This window comes from Lytechinus pictus, chromosome 8 (assembly GCF_037042905.1).
Source record: "Lytechinus pictus isolate F3 Inbred chromosome 8, Lp3.0, whole genome shotgun sequence".
NCBI lineage: Eukaryota > Metazoa > Echinodermata > Echinoidea > Temnopleuroida > Toxopneustidae > Lytechinus > Lytechinus pictus.
Window position 1 is genome coordinate 16,223,094 of NC_087252.1, and position 24,976 is coordinate 16,248,069.

The 24,976-nt window shown below is 35.3% G+C and overlaps 2 protein-coding genes across 4 annotated transcripts; one reads left to right on the forward strand and one right to left on the reverse strand.

Moving 5' to 3' along the window:
• The first annotated feature begins 419 nt into the window (after positions 1 to 419).
• LOC129260077 (putative nuclease HARBI1) lies at positions 420 to 11,519 on the forward strand. The gene is made up of 7 exons (XM_064103661.1): positions 420 to 514; positions 3,479 to 3,613; positions 3,974 to 4,046; positions 4,525 to 4,744; positions 5,510 to 5,796; positions 6,336 to 6,484; positions 7,606 to 11,519. Exons 3-7 carry the CDS (start codon positions 3,987 to 3,989, stop codon positions 7,958 to 7,960), a joined length of 1,071 nt encoding a protein of 356 aa, XP_063959731.1. The 5' UTR covers positions 420 to 514; positions 3,479 to 3,613; positions 3,974 to 3,986; the 3' UTR covers positions 7,961 to 11,519.
• On the reverse strand, positions 9,149 to 24,758 carry LOC129260079 (uncharacterized). 3 transcript variants are annotated; one of them, XM_064103660.1, is made up of 10 exons: positions 24,288 to 24,758; positions 17,540 to 23,867; positions 15,544 to 15,624; positions 15,011 to 15,091; positions 14,609 to 14,665; positions 13,745 to 13,840; positions 13,392 to 13,451; positions 12,420 to 12,497; positions 12,003 to 12,056; positions 9,149 to 11,291 (listed from the first exon to the last, which is right to left on the reverse strand). In XM_064103660.1, exons 2-10 carry the CDS (start codon positions 17,956 to 17,958, stop codon positions 10,997 to 10,999), a joined length of 1,221 nt encoding a protein of 406 aa, XP_063959730.1. In that variant the 5' UTR covers positions 17,959 to 23,867; positions 24,288 to 24,758; the 3' UTR covers positions 9,149 to 10,996. The 3 variants fall into 3 exon arrangements, with proteins under 3 accessions (XP_063959730.1, XP_063959729.1, XP_063959728.1); XM_064103659.1 differs by having other exon boundaries at positions 9,150 to 11,291; positions 14,609 to 14,668; positions 17,540 to 23,854; XM_064103658.1 differs by having other exon boundaries at positions 9,150 to 11,291; positions 14,609 to 14,668.
• Between the last annotated feature and the right edge of the window lie 218 nt (positions 24,759 to 24,976).

Here is a 24,976-nt window from a genome sequence, read left to right on the forward strand (position 1 = left end):
ATGTTTTATGGAGATTTCCTGTATAAATTATGCTTATTTACAGCGTATATCAAAATATGTCCAATACTGATGCGCGCTTTTGTCACAGTGCGCCAAATTGACGCCTGTTGCCGTGGTTATCCACGCTATTTTAATCACGAGTCCACTGTTTTGAATTAATGGCCCGAATTCACAAAGGTGGATTCTACAAAATCCACGGACGAATCCACGGATTTTGCAAGATCCACAGTCCCCGGATTCGCTTTTGTGATTCACAAAGGTGGACTCGACCGAATCCACGGATTCGACCAAGCCTATTACGTCACGATTTCGAGTCAACTGTTTGGGGTGGTCTGAACAGTGGACTCCACAGAATCCGTGGATTTTAGGCGTAATTGGCCAATCACAGCGCAGCATTTGGGTACATTTTATGCAGACGATCGCTGGGCGGCAATTTTGCAGCTAAAAAAGTGGAACACTGGACGTGAAAGCACCGTGATATAAAATACATGCTGGACCGAGCTCCGAGAAAATTGTGAGTAATTTGACATTTTGTTTTGATGAGCAATATTTTTCGTAACTTTTTATGCATTGATTTGTAAAGTAATGTACGAATTTATGTCACAAAATGCATGTATCTTAGGTGCGGTCATATGAGAGTCGAGTTAGTGAATAATTCTCCTGCGGAAATGGTTTTGCGTAGCCCCATAAGTGCATTTCTGTGTTGGTCTTTCGCGAGCTCTGTGACACTGCTAGAGTTCCGTTACGGACCCGTCGGCCGTCAGACGATTAGACCCTTGACTTGTTCCCTTTTTCACTCAGTTCTTCCGAAATTTCTGATTCCTCCTGACCCTGTCGCTGGATTTTCTTAGATCTACATGGTCTATCCTACTCTAGCCTGAACTTAGGCTCCTGATCCTGGAGAATAAAAATCAGTCTAGGCCCTAATCTAGACTGTAGTCAGCTGTCAGTGTCATGTCAGCCGTCTGTCTGTTTCGAGTTTTTTAACATTTTAAATTATTTTTTTTTATGTTTCCTCGTACACAGACGGTTCATTATTGTGCAGCCACCATACTGGGGATTGACAATGAAAAATCTCCCCGACGTGCTCACCGATCTTTGTCTTTAATTTTTTTTTTTTTTCATAAAATTAAAAATATAATTAGGCCTAGGCCTATATTATAACATAGGCCTAGGGCTAGGCCCTACTAAAAAGTTAGGCCTAGGCCTAACTAATACTATTATAAAAGATTATTCCGTTTTGGCCTGAATTTCATGCACGGTTTGCATCAACACGGGGAAAATAAACTTGAAAGTTGAAAGAAAGGGGGAAAAACAGTGACTTAGGCCTACTTCGTCTTCGGCTGTCGTGCGACTTCACTTCACAGTTTTATCCGAACTTAACAACAACAACAACAACTTAAGTTAAATACATAAAAATATGGCTGTTGAGTCCCCTGTACTAGCCAGGCAACTGATGTGTGCTTACTCTCAATGAAGCCAGGTAATAGGTATTCCTTCCCATTCATCTGTGTGTACCGCCAAAAAACCTGAAACTTTCGCCCCCGAGATTTCTAATTTCCTTCTAAAAGATCTAGCCCTAAATCATGTACATGGGATACAACTTCATTTCCGACATTTCTACGCCATTGATTTTATTTTTAAACAAGAATTCATTTTTAAAAATGAGAAAAATATTATGAAAAGACGGAAGAGACTTGCCCGATGTTTACGCCGCCATCTTGTTTCCTATTGTTCTTCGCCAACTTTCCACTTAATAGATGTCCTCACCAAAAATATGCCTGTGACTTAAAAAATATAATTCCTTAGTCTAGAGATCTAGATCTGGGGTGGTATTCTGAGATCCATTTTATCTCAGATAAAATAAAATATTTTATCTCCGTTAAAATCAGTGAGATAAAATACCCTTAAAATCTCTCAAAATTGGTTTTCTGAGAACAATTTTATCTTCATTTTATCTCTGTAAGAAACACCTACTTTTTAATCAATATCCAATTAGAAACACGCTTTTATAGCTCTCTTGTGTCACTCAACCAATTGAAATCCATTCCGCGAGGAGGTGTGGCAAAGGAGTGAGATTGCGTCAATTTATTGACTTCAAATACGCTTACACTATACGCTTACGCGTCTTTATACAGATTTCTTTTTGACAAAAAGGACAATACTCTCATCTTTTTTCGAAGTCTATATCCCATCTTTTCAAGCATCATTTCAAAGACAATATTAGTCAAGACAAGCCTTTTGAAATACTTTCTGATTGTACAGGAATAACGTTAAGGTGGTATTCTCAATAAATATTTAATTTTTCTTCATTTTCGGGTCAATATTTGGGGTTAATTCACCTAGAAATATTGGTGAAATCAACGTCGCGGAGATAAAATAGCCCCTACCCTCTTTTAAGTTTTTTCTTCTTTTTTTTTCAAAGTAACTTGGGCGCAAGCACATCATGCGCGTTGCAATACCCAGATACGTGATGGGTATGTCTACGCAGCCACTGCTCTGTATTGCGAATCGTCATAGATACGCAAGATAAAATTATTCGCAAGATAAAATTTCAAATTTTAACTGAGAGATAAAATGTCATCTCAGAATACCAATTTCATTTTAAGAGATAAAATAAAATATTTTAAAGATAAAATGACCTCAGAATACCGCCCCTGGACTATATGGAACTGAATATTTTTTTTTAATTTGCTAATTGTCTGTGATTATGAAACTTGTGACATTAATGAAAATAAATGTTAAGAGAGTGCTTGGTGATAATTTATGAGGACAATGCACACACCTTTTCAAAGCTAGAGATGGAACAATGACAACTTGGCCGAAATGACAAACATTGTAAACGAATGGTCAGTGGTCTAAAAATAATAAATATTACAGACTATACATGCAAAATTGCTCTTTAGAACTTCATAAAATCATTTTATCCTAATTAAGAAAGAAGTATGGATAAACAGATCTACATGTACATGTATGCAATGGCTTATGATGGCAGTCTATGGAGAGGGTATGAGGGGGGGGGGGGGGGGGTAAGTAGGGAGTTTTTTCTCGGAAGGCTGTGCTGAGACCTGTATAAGATGTTGTTTTTTATTTGTATTTGTGCATAAGTTTTTTTTTTTTTGGGGGGGTCTAGTCTAGAATTACCGGTATGTGCAAATTCTAAATCACGTAAATGCTCAGCAAACCAAACAGAGTGTTGAGTGCTAACATGTATGTATGATGAATTTTCTTTAAATACATTTCCTCTATTTTTCTTGAATTTCTAGTTTTCCACGCCAATGTCAACCCCCTTTTCCAATATTATTTATATTGAATGACATATTTGTTAAGTCTAAAATTGACATTGGGTCTGAAATTAACATATTTGTTTATGTTGGTTCATGAAAGAATCGATCTGACATGCAGACTATAGATAGACCTATGTATTTCTTTAGCTATGATTTGATTGCCTATTGTCAATATGTATCATTCTGTACAGTCTCTAGCCAGTGTGATCACAGTGACGTTATTAGAGCTACCAGTCTACCACCAGCCAGAGTAATACTGTTACTTGCCAGCGAATAGTTTCTCAGAACGGGTGGAGTACGCTGTTGATATCATTCTCCCATTGAAGGTAACACTCGTCCTTGTCCCAATAACTTGTGATTGATCTGTAGGATTGAATTTTATCATTGATTGCACATCATAGAAATCAGAAGCATAAGAAATTAAATTTGGGAGAGCAGTCACATGTATTTTTAGCAAAGGAAAAAAAATGGGCCTTTTCAGAGATAAAATAGGGGACGTCCTTACAGAGATACAGTAAAATGAGTAAGACAATTTTCAGAATACAGATTTGAGAGAAGTTTGGCAAACTGTTATCTCAATGAGTTAATAGATAAATACTAAACCTCATTCTAGTCTCATGCTCATCTAATATGTATTTTCTTTGCCATTGAAACTTTACCCTCTGTCATTTTCATTTTCTATGCAGAACAAATACCGGTATGGCAGAAAATCACCGTGCTCATTTGATGCACCTTGATCGCGTCGACAGGGTCAGAGAGGTAAGCTTTTGTTTCTATTGAAAAACATACTGATGCAGTGCTTATCACAAAATATTTCCTTTTTTTATAACTGTCAAAAATTGTTTCTAAATGTGGAGGAGATATTTGTTGAAGCACTAGTGATGAAACCAACATGACAAATATTCGTTCCTACTTGCACAAGCAGTGACAATTTTCATCCAAGGTATAAAAAATGGATTGAGCCAAAATGAACGAAAGTACGGCAATTAAAGCACCAGATTACTTGAAACGTGACTTGATGTATGCAAATTGCAATGTATGTATTAGTAAAAAAATTAGGAAAAGAAAAACAAACTTAATCCTAAATAGACATGGCTATTTCCATATGATACCTAAGAAGACTAGGAGGGGGGGGGGGGGGTGGCTAAATGTTTACAAACCTTGCCTATTGTTCAGGGAATCTTGAATTACCACTTTTTTCATGTTTACTCTAAATTATTTTTCCATGTACACACAGATAGCCAATAGGCCCAGACCTCAAAGGGGATTACAAGACAGAATGAATCCTTTTGAGTTGTACGTGGATGAAGCCTTTCGAATGCGGTATCGCTTGTCAAAAGAGACTGCGCTCCATCTCATCAACATGCTTGAGGGTGATCTGAGGAGGAATACAGAACGTAATGAACCACTACCTGTTTTTTTGCAGGTTCTGACAACTTTGCGATTTTATGCAGTTGGTGAGTTCATATTATCCACCAAATATGTATGATATTGGATGCGCTTGAGGGGTATATCATACATGTATATATTGCATTCGTCAGTCTCTGATTATTGCACTAGTCTATGACTCAATGCTGGTGAAAATAATTTGTTTAATAAACCACAAAAGATGTCATTGTTATTTTCATTATACATCCACACAACTTTCCATGACATTACTTCAATTTATAAATGTCAACAAGAGAGAGAGAGGGGTGAAGTGGCATAGCCCCCCCCCCCCAAGATCCCCCTTTCATCTGTACACCAGTGCATGAATTTAGGTTACATTAAAGCAACTCATTACATTACTAGTAACTGGTGTAAAAGTTTTTTGTGCAAAGTAATCCATTTATAATAATATTGATTAGCTAATGTAGACAGAATCCTAGTTAACACTGATATCAGAATTGTCTAAAAACCTTTAATCAACAACATCAAACTAAATATGTAATATTCTGTCCCCCCTCTTGAAACGAAAACAAAAAATTGAATTTCTGGATGTTTGACCATAATTCAAGTAATCATTGTCATTACAAGGATCGGTGTAACAAATGTATTTGCGTATTGATTTTTCTAACACCAAACACCATGTTTCACTACGCTCAATATGTTTCATCCCATTATATTTTTCAATATTCATTTGTTATTTTCTTTATCTATGTTCTATTTATAATTGTTTTGGTTTTATTAGGAAAATTATCCAGTTCAAATTTTATACATTAGAATTTCTTTTTCTAATTCAGGTTCATTCCAGAGGATGCATGGGGACGAAGCATCAATGTCCCAATCATCTGTTTGCAGAGTCATCAGAGATGTTTCTGAGGCTATTGCAAGAAGGAAGAGAGAATTCATAAGATTTCCAACTATGAGAGAAGAGGTTGAATCTACCCAGCAGAGATTCTACGAGTACTGCGGGTTTCCTGGCGTCATAGGTGCCATCGATGGGACTCATGTATACATTAGGAGTCCTGGTGGGGAACAAGCCCTGTACTTTCTTAACCGGAAGAACAGGTATTCCATCAATGTGCAGGTTAGATTGCATTTTTAATATATTACCGGTACTTATCTTCATAAACGTATACTCTGTTATGCCAGTCTGAAGTTTTGGTAAAGGGTCGATAATGTGACTTGTACTCCTATCATAATTCCAATGTCACTAAAGTATAATAGCGGTCATTGATTTCTTTTTTAAACATTGAAATTTAGATTGTTTTATTTAGCACCCTCTCTTTGTAATGTACTGTATTTTTCTTATTTTTCCTTTAAATATGCTCTTGAGCATTTTCATTAGAAATTTATTTATTTAGATATTAATTAGATGCTACAGTCTAAGAATTTATTTTCAGGTACTTTTGATATACTTTGATATTGATTTTCATTTATATGTTTCTCATAAAATGTTTTTCCCCTTTAATTGATTTGTTTTATTTTAAGAAGTTAGCATATATATTAATATGAAAAGATGATGAAGAAGGTGTTAAGAAGATGAAAAGAAGATGATGAACGAATTCAATTTATCATGTGTTTTTTTCTTTCTCCTATTGATGTTTCTCTGTGTACCATGATTAGGTTGTTTGTGATAATGCTGGAAAGATAACAAGTATCGTGGCAAGGTGGCCTGGCAGCACTCATGATTCACGGATTTTCAATGAGAGTGCACTGAAATTGCAGCTAGAGGCAAGAGCAGATGGTTCTGGGTTGTTGCTTGGAGATAGTGGGTATGTCGATTAAAAAAAAAATGTAACCAACTACATGTACTTAAAAAAACCTTCACTTGCTTCCCGTAAAACAACGCATGAAATATAAAATACTGCTTCTAACAATTTAGATGAAATTTTCAGTGTCATGCTTAATGAATTTTTCTCTTTTTAGTCAAATCAAATTTTTGTTGGGATGGACTTGTCCTTTGATATAATGGGCATAAAAATACACCTCTGTACACATCAAAGAGTCCTTCATTTATTATGATTTTTTTAGAAAGTAAAGCAATGACAGAAAAGAAATGTCAGTATTGGATATTCAAAATTTACATATCAATATGATGTGTATGAAATGAATGAATCCCTTGAAGTTATATATCATGTAAATGATAAGCAATACAAAAATGTTAAGTAATTAATTATATGGGCAAAGAGGACAAAATTATGATGTTTGAAATAAAGTATATTGGGGGTTGTAAAATGTCAAAGATTTTCACTCATAATATGTTAGCAATTTTTCTACTTCACTTAATGCCATTTATGGAATCCTCATGAAATTTTCTTCTGAAAAAATATAGTTTTGTAAGGATAGGATAATTTTTATTTAAGTTATGACCATTTGATTACCGATAGGTGCACTATTCAATTGTGACATAACACAAATGCGGTGAGTTCAAGATGCGTGGCCTTATATATTTGTATGTAAAAGTAATTTTTAAATTTCATGAATTATAACTGCTACATAGCTAGGGGGAGGGGTGGTGGAGTGGCTGCTCCTCCCCATGATTTTCAAATAGTAAACTAAAACTAAGGGTGATGAAAGGAAGAAGAAATATGCATTTCAGTTTCAAAATGGATATAGACCACACACAAAATTAATGAAAATAACATGTAACTTTGATTTACAGAACATGTTTCAAGGTAATCAAACCTTAACCATGATAATTATAAACAAATTCATTGACATTTTATATACTTTGGATATTATGGGGTTTTTTGAATATTTATTTTAGGTCTTTTTGTCATCGTGAAAATGCAACAGAATACTTACAGAAGTCCTTTGCATTTTTATTTGGCAAGTTTTGTTCAATATTATCTATGTTCACTTATTATTTTGTTTCTTTCTCATTATTTTGCAGGTACGCGTGCCTCCCCTTTTTGATGACTCCCCTCCAAAACCCTCTCCAACGGCCAGAGATGCGCTACAATCATGCCCACAAGAGAGGCCGCTGTGTTATTGAGCGCACCTTTGGCCGTTGGAAGAGGAGATTCCCTTGCCTCAATGATTTGCGTGTGAAGGTGGACACTGCATTCATAGTTATAGTGGCATGCTCGGTCCTTTGGAATATATCTTTGGAGTGGCGCGAGGAAGAATTTCAAGGACCTGAGCCTGATAATGATATGCCACTGGATCACCTTCCTCCTGGCCACCGCGATGCAGTCGCTGGTAGGCTCAGGAGAGAACAGATCATTGAGGATCACTTCACCCGCTAATCCAGGTAACCACTCAGAACAATCTGCTCAAGCCCTTGCTGTTTTTTCAGTCACTTCAGAGAAAATCTGTGAATGCTGATGCTGTCAAGGTACTTGTTATCATTCCAGCAAACAAGAGTTTTATGCAACTACATTTATATTTTTAATTATGTTCTTAAATACATGAAAAAGCTGTGAGCATCAGAATCAGCAGCCGAGCCTAACCGGGGTAATAGAGAGCACCTAACAAGATAATAATACCCTAAATTAAATCTCAGATGAAATATAATACAATGAAGATGGCCAGTTTACAAATCATCGGTTGTCATTTTATTGAATTCTTTTTGAACCATCTTGACATCATAACCGCAACTGAAATTTATGTTTTAAAAGATCATATACATTCTGCAATATTTTATACCTCTGCCATTACGTCCTAGTAAAAGCTACTACTGTCATTACTAGCCACTTAAGAATTACAACATTATTAGAGAATTATTGATTTTCTATTCAATAGCATTTCATGCAAGCTGTCACAGTTCTATTATATCAGTTACTCTATGGCAAAATTTACATATTCTTGTGCTGTTTGAAAATTATTTTACACAAGTTAAAATTTTCATTCAATTGAAATTATTTCTCAATTTGGGATGTGACAAGTTATAGAAAAATATTCAGAAAATCTTTATTTTGGAGTTATTGTTGAGTGTAGTCAGGATGGTTAATTACTTTAAAAAAATATTTGTACTACCAGTGAATGTAACTAAGGATGTAAGGTTAGCTGCATGAAACTCTTTTTTGCAATCAACTATTACACTTGATTGGAATGGTTTCCCATCACTCACTCCTAATGTAAACATTTTCCATCGATGCACCCAGCACATCAGGTTACCTGCATTACTCTTAGAATTCTTTGTCAAGTAGCTTCAACTTCTTCACTCAATGTTGGAAAACTTCTGGATTTGATCTTCCTTCTTGTGTTGGGATTAAAAGGGATACTCCAGGCTGAAAACAGTATGATTTGAACAGATAAAGTAAAATCAGACAAACAAAACACTGGAAATTTCATTAAATTTGGACAACAAATAAAGTTATGACATTTTAAACGTTTTTGCAAAATGTTGTCAAACTTTAAAATTCAATAACTTATTTTGTTTTATCAGATTTTGATAAAACTTTCAGAGTTTTGCTCTGTTCATTTTTACTCTTATTTCTTTAAATATAATTATTTTTGGCCTGCAGTATCGCTTGAACCATCCCTGATGACTCTTAACAACAAATGATTGGAACGTTAATGCCATGTCTCCATTGCAAGTACCTCTTTGTAATTTACTCCTGTTTACCTTGTTTTTTATTATTGTTCACTGTGTTCCTTCTCATTTCAACAAGCATGTTGATGAAGTCAATTGCTTCATCCCGTACAATTCAAATGGATTCTAATTTCTGTCTTAAAATATTTTTGATAAAAAGAATCATTCTGTAAATTGTGGTATTAACTGGAAAATTTGTAAGCTTCATGATCCCACATTCCCATTTTCATTAATTCAGAAAGTACTCATCTTTTATTGATGAATGTGTTTTTTGCCGTGTGAATCTTTTTGCTGCAGACTATAAAAAAAAGGACTAAAAAAAATCACTTCCTGGTATTATATATGTGAAATGCCACTTTATATGTTATTGATGAGAAAATTGAGACAATTCTTTATATCATTTCAAGAGAATAAATCACTTATTGCATTATGAAACAGATTAATTGTGAATGCTGGTAAGAAGTGTCCTGTGAAATTACAGCACTCTTTGAGACTCTGCTGCAGGCAATACTATTCTTGTTTTGTATTTAGAAATAATGTCAACTCTTTTTATGCCCCAATTGCAGAAGTTGGTTTCCAATGATTTCTTTTTTCTGTCAACAACAATAACCTCTGATAATGCATCTACTGGGCCTACAGTTAATGAATGGATAAATATTGTGCAATGTGTATGTTATTGTTGCCATACAATGAAAGAATGATACAGAACAATATTTAATTGAGTGATTGCAATTTCAGGAAATGCAGTTTATTTGCAAACTATCCATTCATTTACTTTTCTCATCAAATTGAATTGATGTCCTTTCCATTGTCGGATATATACATGTAAGGCATTGGAATATGAATTGAAAGAAACATATCACATGTGTTTTATTTCAATGAACATTATAATTCTAATGGCACATGGTGTAATATTACTGTGATTTATATACATTTTTATTGAATATATCACAGCATATATTCATTTTTCAATAAACATAGCGTTTATTTATCGATATCTTATATTTCTACGTCTAACATCCCAACAACTGACATTGTCGTGGTCCAATTCTTAGATATTAAGAAGACTGGTTTTAAGTGAGTCTTTCGATACTTGTGTTTGATATATGAACATATATACAAAATCTTATAATTCCATTGTATTTCTTTAAGTTAGAGAAGTGTGAAAATCATTCAGACAAAGACCAGATCCTTCTAACTAGGTTTACTTTAAAAAATAAATACTCACTTTCTTACTGTCATGCTCTTCGTGTATTTTCCAATTGATAATGCCGAAGTCATATATCAATATTCAATAAATACTTAATCATCATAGAGAGTGAAGAATATATGTACATTAATAACATAAATATGAAATATAATTACCCATATCTGACATCTGAGCTGGACATTTTAAACTTTATTGCCCTAGTTTTCATGAATGTTGATAATGAGTCAGGTACTGTATACTATATTTGTTTTTCTCAGTCTTTCTAGTACATTGTCATCCATTACAACAACATAAGGACTAATTTATGAATAGATAATGTCTATATACAGTTCTTATGATATAAATATTCAAATGAATTCTCCCAACCACATCAGCAAATCAAGAACTTCTGTAATTTCTTTAGCTATAAGTATTTGATATAATCTGCAGTACTGTTTATATAATATATATTATTGGATATTATAATTTTAATTAAATTCAATTATTAACAGAATATGTGTACATGCATGGATAGACCATAATTGATGATTTCAATTCTTAATCCTCGGAATTAGGGTAGCCAAGGGCTTCTCTGTTCTTTGCTGCTTCAGTACATTTCTGTAAAGAAAAAATGTCCATCTTGATGGCATGTTCAGCATTGGCAATTTTCATTTTATTTTCATATTCAGCGTTGATCAACTTCATTTTGATTTCGTGCTCTTTGAGCATAAGCCTCATTCTGAGCTCGTGCTCTTTTTTGTCCAGCTCTAGAATGGCTTCCTCTGTTGTCACACGAGCTCTCTTGGTGCCTTGGCGACGATTTTCCAAGTTCCTCTTTCGAGGTGATGCATTGCTGTTAAAAATTATTGACCAAAATAAAAAATTTATTTAATTAAGATTTAATGGTATTCCATGATAGTATGATGTATTTGAATTTCAACAAATTAGTTTTTACATGCATATCACTTGACTTGCAGAAAAATAGTTTTAACAGTCATAATCTATTTAATCATAGTTGAATAATAATGTAAATTGTGGTTATTAATGGGTGGAAAATGTGACAAAATAATATATTAAATTGTTGTCTGTTATCAAATTGAATTGATTTTGCTTTGAATTATTTCAGGTATTATTTCCATTGATAAGAGTGATCATGGTCTTTCAAGCTCGTCAGGGGGGGGGGGGCAAATAAGGTCTTTCAAGCTCATCAGGGGGGGGGGGGCAGGGATACGTCCTTTGCATGGGTTGTGGCTCGTCAGGGGGCAGACTGCCCCCCCCCCCCAATTCAAAATTATTTGAAATATTCAGAGATAATAGAATTAGAAGAGTAGGTTGGCAAAAAGGACATGAATAAAGCATAATTTTCAAAATTCTAAATCATTCTACATTTTAATCTTCAAAAAATATATATGTATTGTGATGGACAACTTTACATTGCACTATAATACAGAGAACTTTTATCCACTTGATTTCATTGCTTTGCCTGATTTTTCTTTGTAAGTTTAAAACATGGATTGATATTTAATGGCAACCTTTGCAAAGTAGAAACATGAGCAATAATTACCATGTAGAGGAAAGGGACGGTGCAAATGGTCTTCCAACGCTTGAAGACTGATTGCTGTAGAAGAGAAGCAAAAGGATGGTTACCCTCAAAAGAAATTTGAACATGTTGATAATACATTTATATAAGAAGTTCCTTTGTCCTTATGAATGACATTGCAAATGGCAAATGACACTTCTTTCCACTCTTAATTTTAATTATCTTATCTTCATTTATATATAGGCCTATGTTTCAATGATAAATGACCACAGAAATACTTCTCTGAAATAACCTCCATTCTACCAATTATCATTCCTGTTTATTACCAGTTTAAGTTTCATCTCTCCTATTGATGGTCAAAGTAGCCCACCAAAGACAGAAATGACAAAAATATGCATGCTTTATCAACAAATTAGGTTGATAATATTTGCAATTTAATACCTTGTTTTGGGGAAGTCATCTGTTTCGTCTCCTGGCTTATCACATTCATCAACGACTTCTTTTGACAATGATGCTGATCTGTAACGAAGCAAAGTATAATATGACAGTCAGTGGCAAGTTATTGTTTTCTTTTGTGACATATGCTTCTTTTTCATGACTACTTAAAGTGATTGCCCCATTTTAAGGTATTAATGTAAATCATTTCCCGTCCATGCTTACGTTCGCATTAGTGGATTAGTGAGATATGTCTGCTCTTAATGAATTCCTAAAATCAGTCCTTAAAATGTCCCCTTTTCTCAGTATACCTGGCAAATGAGCGCGTTTCAAAAATTTTTGCTGGTGCCCCCCCCCCCCATGCCATACGCCACTGATGCCAGTCATTCTTGCAAAGCAAAAATAACAACAAAATGATTTAGAAATCCATTATTGGTATTGTTATAACTACTAATGATACTCTATGATACAGTTCCGATATACGTTGATAATGTTTAACATAGATATATAAATGAATGTAACATTTCATAATCCTCGAGCATTATGTCGTCATTTGTTTCCGGATAAAAGAGTTAATTCAGTCTTTATACCTCTATTTCAACTTGAGTGAATAATGAACTTTGAATTTGATATATTGGTCGATAGCATTAAAAAAAAATACTACATTATAATATATTGAAATTAACAAGTTCAAATCAAATATCAATAATATCATTGATATATCTTAGAGTTTTTCATACGGTCATTCGTAAACTGTCGTTAATTGCATTTTCACAGAGAAACTTCATCTTTTGGTTTAGACTCCATATAAAAATCATAGATATCAATTGTTTGTTTGTTTGAAATGGAGGCCGGAGCATGGGGAATAAACAATCTAAGCAATCCCTGGGGAAAAACACAATTATATATATTGAATAATTACATTCATGAATAAATACAGATAATTGAAACAATTATAATATTTTATGTGGTATTTACCTAGGACAAGATAGATATGAAGATGATGCATATGGTCGAGAACTGCTGGAAGGATGGTTGCTGTAATGAAGAAACAAGATATACCAATACATAATATATAGGTCAGGCCAAGAACATTTTGGGTGGAGCATGCAGAAGCGGACAGAAACAACATTTAATACACGTTTTTGGTTTTTCGGTTTACAAAATTTTAGGTGGATGTGGGGGGGGGGGGGGGGAAATGCGCCCCCCCCCCCACCACGGTGCCGCCATGGTATTCAGAGAATGATGATTGCGTACGGTATTAATAAAACATGGATTCAATTTTGTCAACTTTGTCATGTGACCATGATCTAAATTTAAACGTTTCATACCTTGAAGCTTCAATGTCACTTGTCAGGTCAATAGGGATAGAGGCCGTGTTGGAAACAGGTGTATGGCACTGGGGTGTCTCAACTCCGGAAATGTGTCTGTAAAGATAATTCATGTTATTAAATTTGTTATTATTATTATTATTATTATTACTATTTATTCGGCAAATAATACATAAATACATTTTAGAATAGATAATACAAATATCAACCGTTTCATTGGGACACCAAAGTTAACTTAATTACTGTGGGATAAAGCCTCCTGTCCCAAGTCAATCAGTATAGACCACTACTCTTAAATAATAAATAAATGCAATACCATAATACCTGTACCTATGCGATACATGTTTTCTAGCAGTACGATTTGTAATTTTCCATGTGGATAACTATTCTAGAAATGTAGATAAATATGTAAAATAGGCATGTGTAAGGTCATAATGACGATAATAATAATATAGGGTATTTATATTGCGCACATATCCACCTTGTTAGGTGCTCAAGGCGCTCCTATAATTACCCGGCTAAGCTAGGCGTTCATAGCGCACACAGCTTTTTAAGGAATTACTTCCTACCGGTACCCATTTACCTCACCTGGGTTGAGTGCGGCACATTGTGGATCAGTTTCTTGCTGTAGGAATATTAATAATAGTAATAATAATAATAATATGATGATGATGGTGATGATAATAATAGTGACAATAATGATGATGATGATAATAATAACGATAACCGTGATGGTGATGATAATAATAACAACGACCATGATGATAATATTAATAAGAGGGATATGACAATAATGATTTTCTACTGCATACGAATCATGATAATTTGAATGAACACTTAATGGAGAATGTTGGTAATAATTACCTTACTGCGAAAGATGATGATGTTGCTAACAACGAAGAAGCCAGAATGTTGGATTGACTGCTGTAATAAAAGGGAAACAATTAAATTGAACTAGAGTAGAAATGAACATCAGTTGAATATTTGATGACTGAAGTGCATGAAAATATTTGTCATATTTCAACACTGACAAAGGAAACACTTAAGAATAGCCTAAATATTTATTGTTTCATTAGCTCAGTATCAGTTCGATCATGCTTAGGCAATACATAAAAAATTATATTTAAAAAAAAAAGCGCATAGCCATTTAACCCCATCCCCCCAAAAAAGATTTCAGTAAAACAATATGTTCGATTCTTTGGCTAATGCATTGGAAAATATAAGTTCAGGTCTACATATTTTTCTTTTCAATAACGGAATAATTACCTTGACGCTTCAGTGCTACTCTTCGGATCTCTTTGGGCATGTTGGGCGGCTGAACCATGTGTATGGATTGTTGAAGATGATCTGCAAAGAAAATTTTACATATTGAACTTATAAAGATACATTGAACTGGATTTTTTAAAATGACCTTTATCTCTTTTTATTTTTATTTTGCTTAGAAAGTTAATTTCAGGTCCACTGGCGGATCCAGGGGGACACAGCCGGCCTGTGCCGTCCCCTCCCTGTTGAGATATGCACAATTAAAATTTATAATGTAAAAATTCCGTTTAAACAAAAGTGTGCCCCTCCCCATTTTAAAAGTAAATACGTTTTTTTTTGCTTGTCAATATTTTTTGTGGACGAAGTACCCCTAATATTTGGTTAAAACCCCCTTTTTTGGTTGTCAATTTTTTTTCGTATACAAACATATTTTGGAATTTTTTTTTTTTTGCTTATCACTTTTTTCGTGGACGAATTAATACTCTTAAATTTTGTTCAGGTCTACATATTTTTCTTTTCAATAACGGAATAATTACCTTGACGCTTCAGTGCTACTCTTCGGATCTCTTTGGGCATGTTGGGCGGCTGAACCATGTGTATGGATTGTTGAAGATGATCTGCAAAGAAAATTTTACATATTGAACTTATAAAGATACATTGAACTGGATTTTTTAAAATGACCTTTATCTCTTTTTATTTTTATTTTGCTTAGAAAGTTAATTTCAGGTCCACTGGCGGATCCAGGGGGACACAGCCGGCCTGTGCCGTCCCCTCCCTGTTGAGATATGCACAATTAAAATTTATAATGTAAAATTCCGTTTAAACAAAAGTGTGCCCCTCCCCATTTTAAAAGGGAAGACCTTTTTTTTTGCTTGTCAATATTTTTTTGTGGACGAAGTACCCCTAATTATTGGTTAAAACCCCCTTTCTTCGGCTTGTCAATTTATTTCGTGGACAAAATACCCTTAATTTTTGGTTAATTTTTTTTTTTTGCTTAATATGCTTATGACTTTTTTTCGTGGACGAATTAATTCCCTTAAATTTTGGTTAAAAACTTCCCCTATGGGGAAATCCTGGATCCGCCCCTGTTCAGGTCCATTGTGGGTTACATTCCACCATTTTGGTAGCAATGAAATTCTTTATTTTTAAAAATATATTTTCTTAAAAAATACCTTTCTTAATTAAAGACTTTTTTTATATTCATAGGCCCTGTCGATATTTTGTAAAAAAGGTTTATTTTTTATGGGGGTGGGGGTATTGGATAATAAATGCCTCTCAATATTCCAAAAGTATGAGTAGGTTTTTTTTTGGCTCTCTTTATATATGGGGGAGGGGGGGGGGTGGCCGGGGACGTCTGACCAGACAAAAATCACAATCATCTGGAAATTTGTTTACATTTTTTAAAAAATGTTTTTAGACACAGTTTTGGATATATCCCGCTTCCGCGGCCCCTGCTTCATTCATCTCAAAAATATCTGAAAATGTCCTGTGCGGGCAATCATAAGATTTATTAAGTGAATCGAGATGTTTGTTGATTTTTAGTTAGCTGAATTAGTCTGGACCCAGAAGGGACAATTAGTTGCTAAAATATCTAGAACATATTTAAAGGCATATTACACAAACCCTTTAAAAAACAAAAATGAAATAACCCAAAACGATATGTAAATTGAAATATATCTCTGTGTTGTTTTATCATCGTTTCTAAATTAGTAGCCCTTTTTTCGGTAGGCCTACGGCTTTGAATTTGTGAAAAATCTTACCACAACTGAGGATTAAAAAAGACATAAAAATGGAGTGAGAACGAGACGAGCTGACCAGTAAAGTTTTGAGAAAAATGTCATGGGATGGGCCTTACAACTGATATGATAAAAGACATTTCATAATTAAGATAAAATTGTGGAAAACGGCGTCTCATAAATCAGTCTACAATCTCGGCATGTGCAGAACAACTGTCACATGACTGCACAGCTGATCTAAAAGTTTAAACTAGAGTTGGAGTACGGAGTACGAATTGGAGTTAGCTCGGCAAAATGTGGAAATTTTCATCAATATAGGCAGCGCGATAAAGGGATTATTTGAGGTAAGATTTGCATTTAGCCACATAAAAAGTTAATTTAAAGAAGGTTGAACTATATAGACCTCTTAACATCGATAGACGTGACTAGCTTGAGTTCGTTTATCGTTCGGTTTCACATTAAATCTGACGATAGACCTACACACATTGAAATCTGTGGAGTTTGGCCAAACTATGGTTTTGAACTACGCGCAAATGAACGAATGGGACTACAAATACTTTCTGCGGTGCGATGGCGGCGCAGACGACATTGAAATGTATTATCGATATTCAAAAGAATTGACAAGTTTTTCAATGAGGATAAGTGAGATATAATCCTATTTTTTCAAAGGAAATTAATTAGTAATGCATGGGAGGGGTCAATATAATGATCTTACATACTTTATCAGCATGAGTATGTTTACAATCATAAAATTAAATGCATTTCTAATCAATTTTCGTTACTGTTTTGGACTTACTTGTGAACCCCTCGAATAAAGTCCAGAGCTGTCATCGCCTGCTCGTTTGCCAGAACAACGTCATCGTCGAAGGGATTTTGCAGTTGTACAAAATCCCCTGGCAGCAATTCTTTGATTAGGATGGTTGATGCAGACAGTGGGGATGGTGGAGGACCGCCACCAGTCTGCCTCAATTTAGCTTTGAAGTTGCTAAACTCTTTCTTAGCATACCCTCTTTGGCGCTTCCACAGCTCCTTCATTTTGTGGAGGGGCCACCGCCTCCCGAATCGAGCACAGAACTGCTCCTCCACCTCATTCCACGCGGCAGTCTTCGCCTCATTGGCCTTGTGATGCGTTTCTCTATTACAAATCTTTTGTTGTCTGTCAGCGATTAATTCAATTAAATAATTAATTTCCGCCTTCTGCCACTTCAAGGCCATTGTGGACTGTACTTTAACAGATGATGATGATGATGGTTGTTGATTAAGTGCAGCCAGCTGATGATGTGTTCTATTTTGTGTGTGTACAGTGTGTGTGTGTGTGTGTGTGTGTAATGATACACAACAACCAATGCCAGCAAACAGAATTCTTGGGAGATGGGGGGGGGGGGGGGTCTGTACCAGCAAACATGTATTTTAAAATAATATATTTTTAGTTTATTGTGTATATGCTGCAGATGTTTATTCTTTTATGACACTGAGCATGCTCAGTGCAGTCTCAAAAAAGGGGAAATCCCTAGATTTGATTGAAAATCCATGGTTGAATCCATGGATTTAGTTGAGTCCATGGTTGAATCCATGGACTCAACCGTGGGTCTGGTGGAATCCGCGGATTTTTGAGTCCACCGTTGGTGAATCACAAACTGCAGAATCCGCGGATTTTCCAGAATCCATGGACTCAAAAATCCGCGGATTCTAAAATCTGTGGATTTTGTAGAATCCACCTTTGTGAATTCGGGCCAATGAGTCCACTCTTCAAACAGTGGACTCATGAATAAAATAGCGTATCTAACCATGGTAACAGGCGTCAATTTGGCGCACTGCGACAAAAGCGCGCATCAGAATTTGACATTTTTTATACACGCGCCAGATACGTGCTAAATTAAGCGTAATTTATACAGGAAATCTGCATACACCATGGACTCAACCGTGGGCTTTCAAAACCACCTTTGTGAATTCGGGCCAATGTGTTTAATGTAAATATGGCGTCCTTACACAAGTGTGTCCCTCCTTTTGAAAGTTACAGCAAATATTTCTAACGGAAATATATACCGTGTTTACACTTAATCGGCTTTTTCATAGCGTGTAAAACACGATTAACTTGCATCGGCTCGCGGTTCAGAATCAGCAATTTGCACCACCAAAGTAGTAGGTTCAGAACCACGAGCCGATGCAGAATCGGCTTTTTTACTACGTGTAAACAGAAAGCCGATTCTGCATCGGCAATTGGTGCGCATTTCATTTACTTTACCATTGTGACATAATTGTAAGCGCTCGGATCCAGCGTTGTCTTTATTATGACGTATATTGTTGGTGAGCGTATCAATTAAGGTTTTTGACACGCGAGCTGATTCTGCACCGCAAGCTGTAACAGCGTGTAAATGCAGTGCAAGATAAACCAAAAGCCGATTCTGCATCGGCTTTTGGTTCTGAACCAAAAGCCGATCAAGTGTAAACACGTTAATTGTCTCATACACAAGTAAAGATCTCCTTTTTTGTGCTTGTTAAAGCATGGACCTATTACGAATGGACATTCAACGAGAGCTCTTTATGACCACCACCTGTTTCCAGCTGTCAAAATCGCTGTCTAACCCTTAACTTTCTCTTTACGCGGTTTTTACGACGACCGCCCGGGGCGATTGTTTACACAAGCTCCTTTCGGCCAATGATCGTCACCGATCGATCACTGGCCCTCTTTCGACCAAAGACGGTCATGTTTTAGCCCCGATTGCCAATAGGGAAAGTCCCTACATTACCTAGAATGCAATGCGCGATTCATATCCGGTTTTCAGTACATTATTTTAGGCTGTCTATAATGTGCGATTGTCGTCTGACCATAAAAAAAAATCCCGTTAAATTTCAGTCCATATCAAAATTACGGCACAGCAACGCATGAGGATTCAAACAATGACGTAGAGATCGAAGCCGATATACAGCTGTTCCCGATATTCGGAAAAGCGGTGGGCATATGGACATTCAAATGCAATTCAGACTTGATATGACATTTGAGAACAACATTTGGTGGTGAATTTTGCTCGAAGTTGGTCGGTGCGAAATTAGCGCCCAATCCCACGGAAAATCCCAAGGAAAAAATTCAGAAATTGTGATTTTAGTCAGCTGGCATGGCTGAGTTCAGATTAGCATAGGCCCTTTTTTGGGGGGATACATTTACATATATACATGTAAACTACAAATTTTGATTACAAACGTCAAAAACTATGCCAATTTTTATATTTGAACAAATTATATCGTATTCATATGTAATAAATATTCTAAAAAACCTTAGGCCTAACCAAGAAGAAAATATCACATAACTCACTAATACCAAAATCCCGCCATGTTTTCAGAACACTTCTTGATTTATCATGGAATATTTCTCTGCCTCAATTTCTAAAATATGTTAATTCCAAACAGTTGTAGGTTTTCTCTGAATAATTATTGCAGTCTCTCTAGAAAAATTGAATAGGAATCGTTTGTCACTCTCTCCAGTCACAGTTCCGCACACAAAGTGCACATTTTACCATTGAAATTGCATGCGCAATAAGTGGTGCGTAGCTTTTTAGGGCCTGCGTAGCCTTTAAGGCTTTACTTTATGTTTTAAAATTTAGGACACCTTACCATGTTTCACCTGAATACTACCATGTCCATGTCATCTTAATTTACCAACATTATCTACCAACATCAGCAAATAATAGGCCTCATTCCAGAGCAATATTTTTCGGCAAGGTTTCCATTTCAGTGAAACAATGTCAATGTTGTGCAGTAACCAATGGCCTAATTGACACTTTGACAGTCAATGTCATGACAGTACTGCACTGTACAGCATTAATTTAACAAGTCATTCATTCATAAATTCATACCGGTATTCAGATATGGTTTTGTAAAACATTGACAATAGATATCAAGCCCTACGAGCGAATTACTACTCAATGACAATGCTCGGCTCAGCTCACCTCAGCCAATACAAAGCATATTAACGCACCCCATAATCCATCTCGCCAGAGACAGGCGTGTCCCGGCCCGCGCCAACGGGGCAGTGGCGGTACGGTGGCAGTGAAACCCCGTGGCAGTACAACGACATCTAACAGTAACACTAACAGTAACATTCTAGAAAATCAGGCCGAGCCACTAACTACGAAAACAATATCAAAGAAAATTGTTATCTAACTTACTGTTTAGCGTATTCTGCGAATGAATTTGAAGTCGTTGTCCGAATCTGACCTGTGTTCCTTTAGTTTATGATGAATTATAGACGGACTTCTGAACAGCAAAACAGTGGTTGATCGGGTTCTTTTTTCAAATATTGCAATTGGCGGTTACATGCGTACGTGCGCGCGCGCGTGCGAGAACAACACTTACATACATAGAGCGAGCTAGCTAGCAGCGCAGCCAACACATCCCGATATCGGGGGGGGGGGGGGTAAATCAAGACCAAATCAGGGGGAGGGGGCTTCTTAGCCAAGATACATCCCGATATGGGGGAGGAGTGAATTGCATGTAAGACCAAATCAGGGGTGTCTTTTTCTTGATTGGTTCTGGGTTGGCAATTAACCATGCAGTCAATTTTTGCCACTGCTTATCCTTTGAAAGGATCTATGAAAAAAATCATTTTGCTCAATTTTTTTCTGTTCTATAATTCCATGTCTTTTTTTTTTTTCCATTGTCTTTTTTTCTTTTTCCTTCTTTTTTTCTGTTCAGTCTTTCTTCTTTTCTTTGTCTTAGTCTTTTTCTTTTCTTTTTTTTTAATTTATTTTTCTGTTTTTCGATATATATATTTTTTACTTATTTCTTTTTTCCTTTTCTCTCTTTGTTTAATTTCGCTTTTGTTTTGATTGCAATTGAGAATTTCGTTCATTAGATTTTTTTTCTGTTACATATTGTACTAGCCTGGCGGCAGGGAATTTTGATACTGGGGGGGGGGGGGCAAGACAATAACAGACAAATCATTTCAATTAAGCAAGTAATGACAGGCCTAGAATAGCTCTCCTCTTTATAAACACCATCCATGAGTGAGAAAAAATAATTAAAACACAATTTGTAAAGAAAAAAAAAAGAGGAACGTTTTATGATCAAAAGCAGTAGTAGCGATATATAAATTGGCCGGGAGGGGGCTTTGGTCGTTGCAGACCAAAATCAGGGTTTGCCGATGGGAATTTCAATAGGGGTTGGGGGAGGAAGACAACCAACAGTGAATTCATTTTAAGCAAAATAATGACCTATGGGACATTGCAAGAAACTTGCAATTGAACGCAAGTCAATTTCAAACTCCAAAATCAATTGAAAGTCTTACTTTTCATTGCAAACTTGCAACTGATTTATTGTTTCTTCCATCAATAAATCTATAAATTTGTTTACTTTAGATGAAATTAGTCTATCACTTGTAAATTTGCAACCGAATTTTGGGATTGACTGCAAATATTTTCTTGCAACACCCCATAGCTCTCTTTATAAAAAGTGGCCATAATTAAATAAGAAAATTAATTTAAAAATAGAACAAAACTTTCAAGAAGGGGGGGGGGGGGCGTTACATAAAAAACTGTATACCGTACAGATAGGAGAGGTGGTGTGCCGTTCAAATTATACCAAGAAACAAAAAGAGAAAAGAAAGGATGATGAAGTGTACAATTTTCTATTTAGTACGATACACATCTTGTTCATGCTCTTTAAAACTTGCATGTTTTAATTTCAAGATTTTTACGGTAAATGATGATTATATTCTTCCCTTTCGGGAGTGGCTGTGAAATAATTTGTCCGTTGATATTAAGGTACAATAAAAACCCTTTTTATCAAATAAGATTTCATTGACTCCTTTTATTTTTGCACTCAATGCATCAGATATAAATTTAGAAGGTAATATGTACAATTGTAAAATATAACAAATTAATAATATTGTATTTTAAGCACTGGTTCAATTATATTTAAACACATATAGGCCTTTTACTTAATAAAGACAAAGACAATTTAAAAGAATGCAACAGACCATGTTTGCCATCATGAGCGAATGGGCCTGATTTGGGGAAGCTGCTCGCATAAAAGTCACAACTCAAAAATTTTAATAATTCTAATTTTTAATCTTTGATCTTTTTTTTTCTTTAAATCTTCGGAATTATGTTATTGGGTAATGCAATTGGGCATACCATTCACCATTAACATAAATAGCATTCATTAGGCACACACCACTAAGCCACAATTGCGTTACAATTATCCAACAACTATCCATTAATTATACCACTATATAGGCACATACTACTGAGACACCATATTGGGCATATGGTATACCATTGATACAAATCATACCATTACACATATACCACTGAGACTATTGGATACCACTGAGACACCATTGGGTATATGGTATACCATTCACCATACCAATCATATCATTATAGAGGCACATACTACTGAGACACCATTGAATACGACTGAGACACCATTGGGTATATGGTATACCATTCACCATACCAATCATACCATTAGAGGCACATATACTACTGAGAGTCTGAGACACCATTGTATACCACTGAGACACCATTGGATATGGTATACCATTCATCATACCAATCATACCATTAGAGGCACATACTACTGAGACACCATTGTATACCACTGAGACACCATTGGTATATGGTATACCATTCACCATACAAATCATACCATTAGAGGCACATACTACTGAGACACCATTGAATACCACTGAGACACCATTGGGTATATGGTATACCATTCATCATACCAATCATACCATTAGAGGCACATACTACTGAGACACCATTGTATACCACTGAGACACCATTGGGTATGGTATACCATTCATCATACCAATCATACCATTAGACACATACCACTGAGACACCATTGGGTATATGGTATACCATTTACCATTAAATAAACTACCACTTACCATTAAGAACTTACCATTGAAACACCACTTAAATACCATTCGCGTACCATTTACCATTCAGATCACCATTCAACTACCATAAACTACCACTTACCATTAAGAACTTACCATTGAAACACCACTGAAATACCATTCGCGTACCATTTACCATTCAGATCACCATTCAACTACCATTCGCCACCATTCAAATACCATTGGCGATTTTTATAAGGGAATCTAAAGATGAGAACTATATATGTAAACAATGACTAGAAATATAGAGGAAATACTGTACTATCAGAACTCGAATACTTAACATGTATTAGGATAAAACTTCTCTATACTACCAAGGAACATATATCTCCACTATACTACCAAGGAACATAAATATTAAATAACTCAATCATTCTACTAATTGTATCTGAATAAACATGACACAAATAACTATCAGTAGGTATAACACCAATAAGATCTTGAAAAGTAAATATGATATCCAAATCTATCAGAATATATATACTATAACATAGAAAGATAAGTGTTCTATACCAAAAGAAGTTTATGATTCAAGAAAGAAACTAAAGTATAATCATATTATTAATCTATATATTCTTATATCTTGGTCTCAACTATCAACAGAAAGATATAGAGTAAAACTTATAAGCAATCTTACCAATTGGAGGCTATAAGACTATACACTTGGTTGCAATCAATACGAGAAATATCTTGACGGTCAACTGGAGTTCTCTCTTCTATGTCTTTACTACGAACTGAAGTTTCTTGGCTTTTTGCATCTCTATTTAAAGGCTCTGAACTTCTGGTCAAGCCAGACTGCTCATTAGACAGTCTAATTAAAAGTTACAAGGAAGCTGGTACTGCCCAGCACTCTACACAGAACAAAACAATGAACTTGACCATTCCTATACAAATTATAACAATGAAGGGTGGACGCGATGTTTGTCCATAGAATTAGCTTTCTGCACCTTTACTTTAACACATAACCTGCCCTATGGAATTTCATGTAGAAAGAGATTAAGAAAATGCTAGAGTGCGAAATGAGAGACCTAGTGGAATATGAATTTAAACATAATATCAAAATATATACATCATTGAAATTGCATAGAACTCACTGCACACTGCTGCAGTGACAACGGTTACATCAACATTTAAATCCATGGGGAAAAGGAGCTATGCCCATATGATTTATATGTGTAGATCTATACATATATAGAAAATAAATTATAACAATTATTCTAAAAATGAAGAAATAAATTATCAGCATCATGGTTATTATGAAACTACTTGAAAATAATGCAATTGTGTTTTCTATCAATACATTGTGTCTCAGATCAGGCGCGGATC

What these genes read in the sequence shown, in the direction of transcription:
- LOC129260079 (XM_064103659.1), bottom strand. Translation starts at nt 17,958, where the DNA reads ATGGCCTTGAAGTGGCAGAAGGCGGAAATTAATTATTTAATTGAATTA. An exon ending in AGTAGCACTGAAGCGTCAAG is followed by an intron (nt 14,669 to 15,010) that starts GTAATTATTCCG and finishes CTTTTATTACAG; the next exon opens with CAGTCAATCCAACATTCTGG. An exon ending in CCGTCCCTTTCCTCTACATG is followed by an intron (nt 11,292 to 12,002) that starts GTAATTATTGCT and finishes AATTTTTAACAG; the next exon opens with CAATGCATCACCTCGAAAGA.
- LOC129260077 (XM_064103661.1), top strand. Translation starts at nt 3,987, where the DNA reads ATGGCAGAAAATCACCGTGCTCATTTGATGCACCTTGATCGCGTCGAC. An exon ending in GCGTCGACAGGGTCAGAGAG is followed by an intron (nt 4,047 to 4,524) that starts GTAAGCTTTTGT and finishes ATGTACACACAG; the next exon opens with ATAGCCAATAGGCCCAGACC. An exon ending in TTGTTGCTTGGAGATAGTGG is followed by an intron (nt 6,485 to 7,605) that starts GTATGTCGATTA and finishes ATTATTTTGCAG; the next exon opens with GTACGCGTGCCTCCCCTTTT.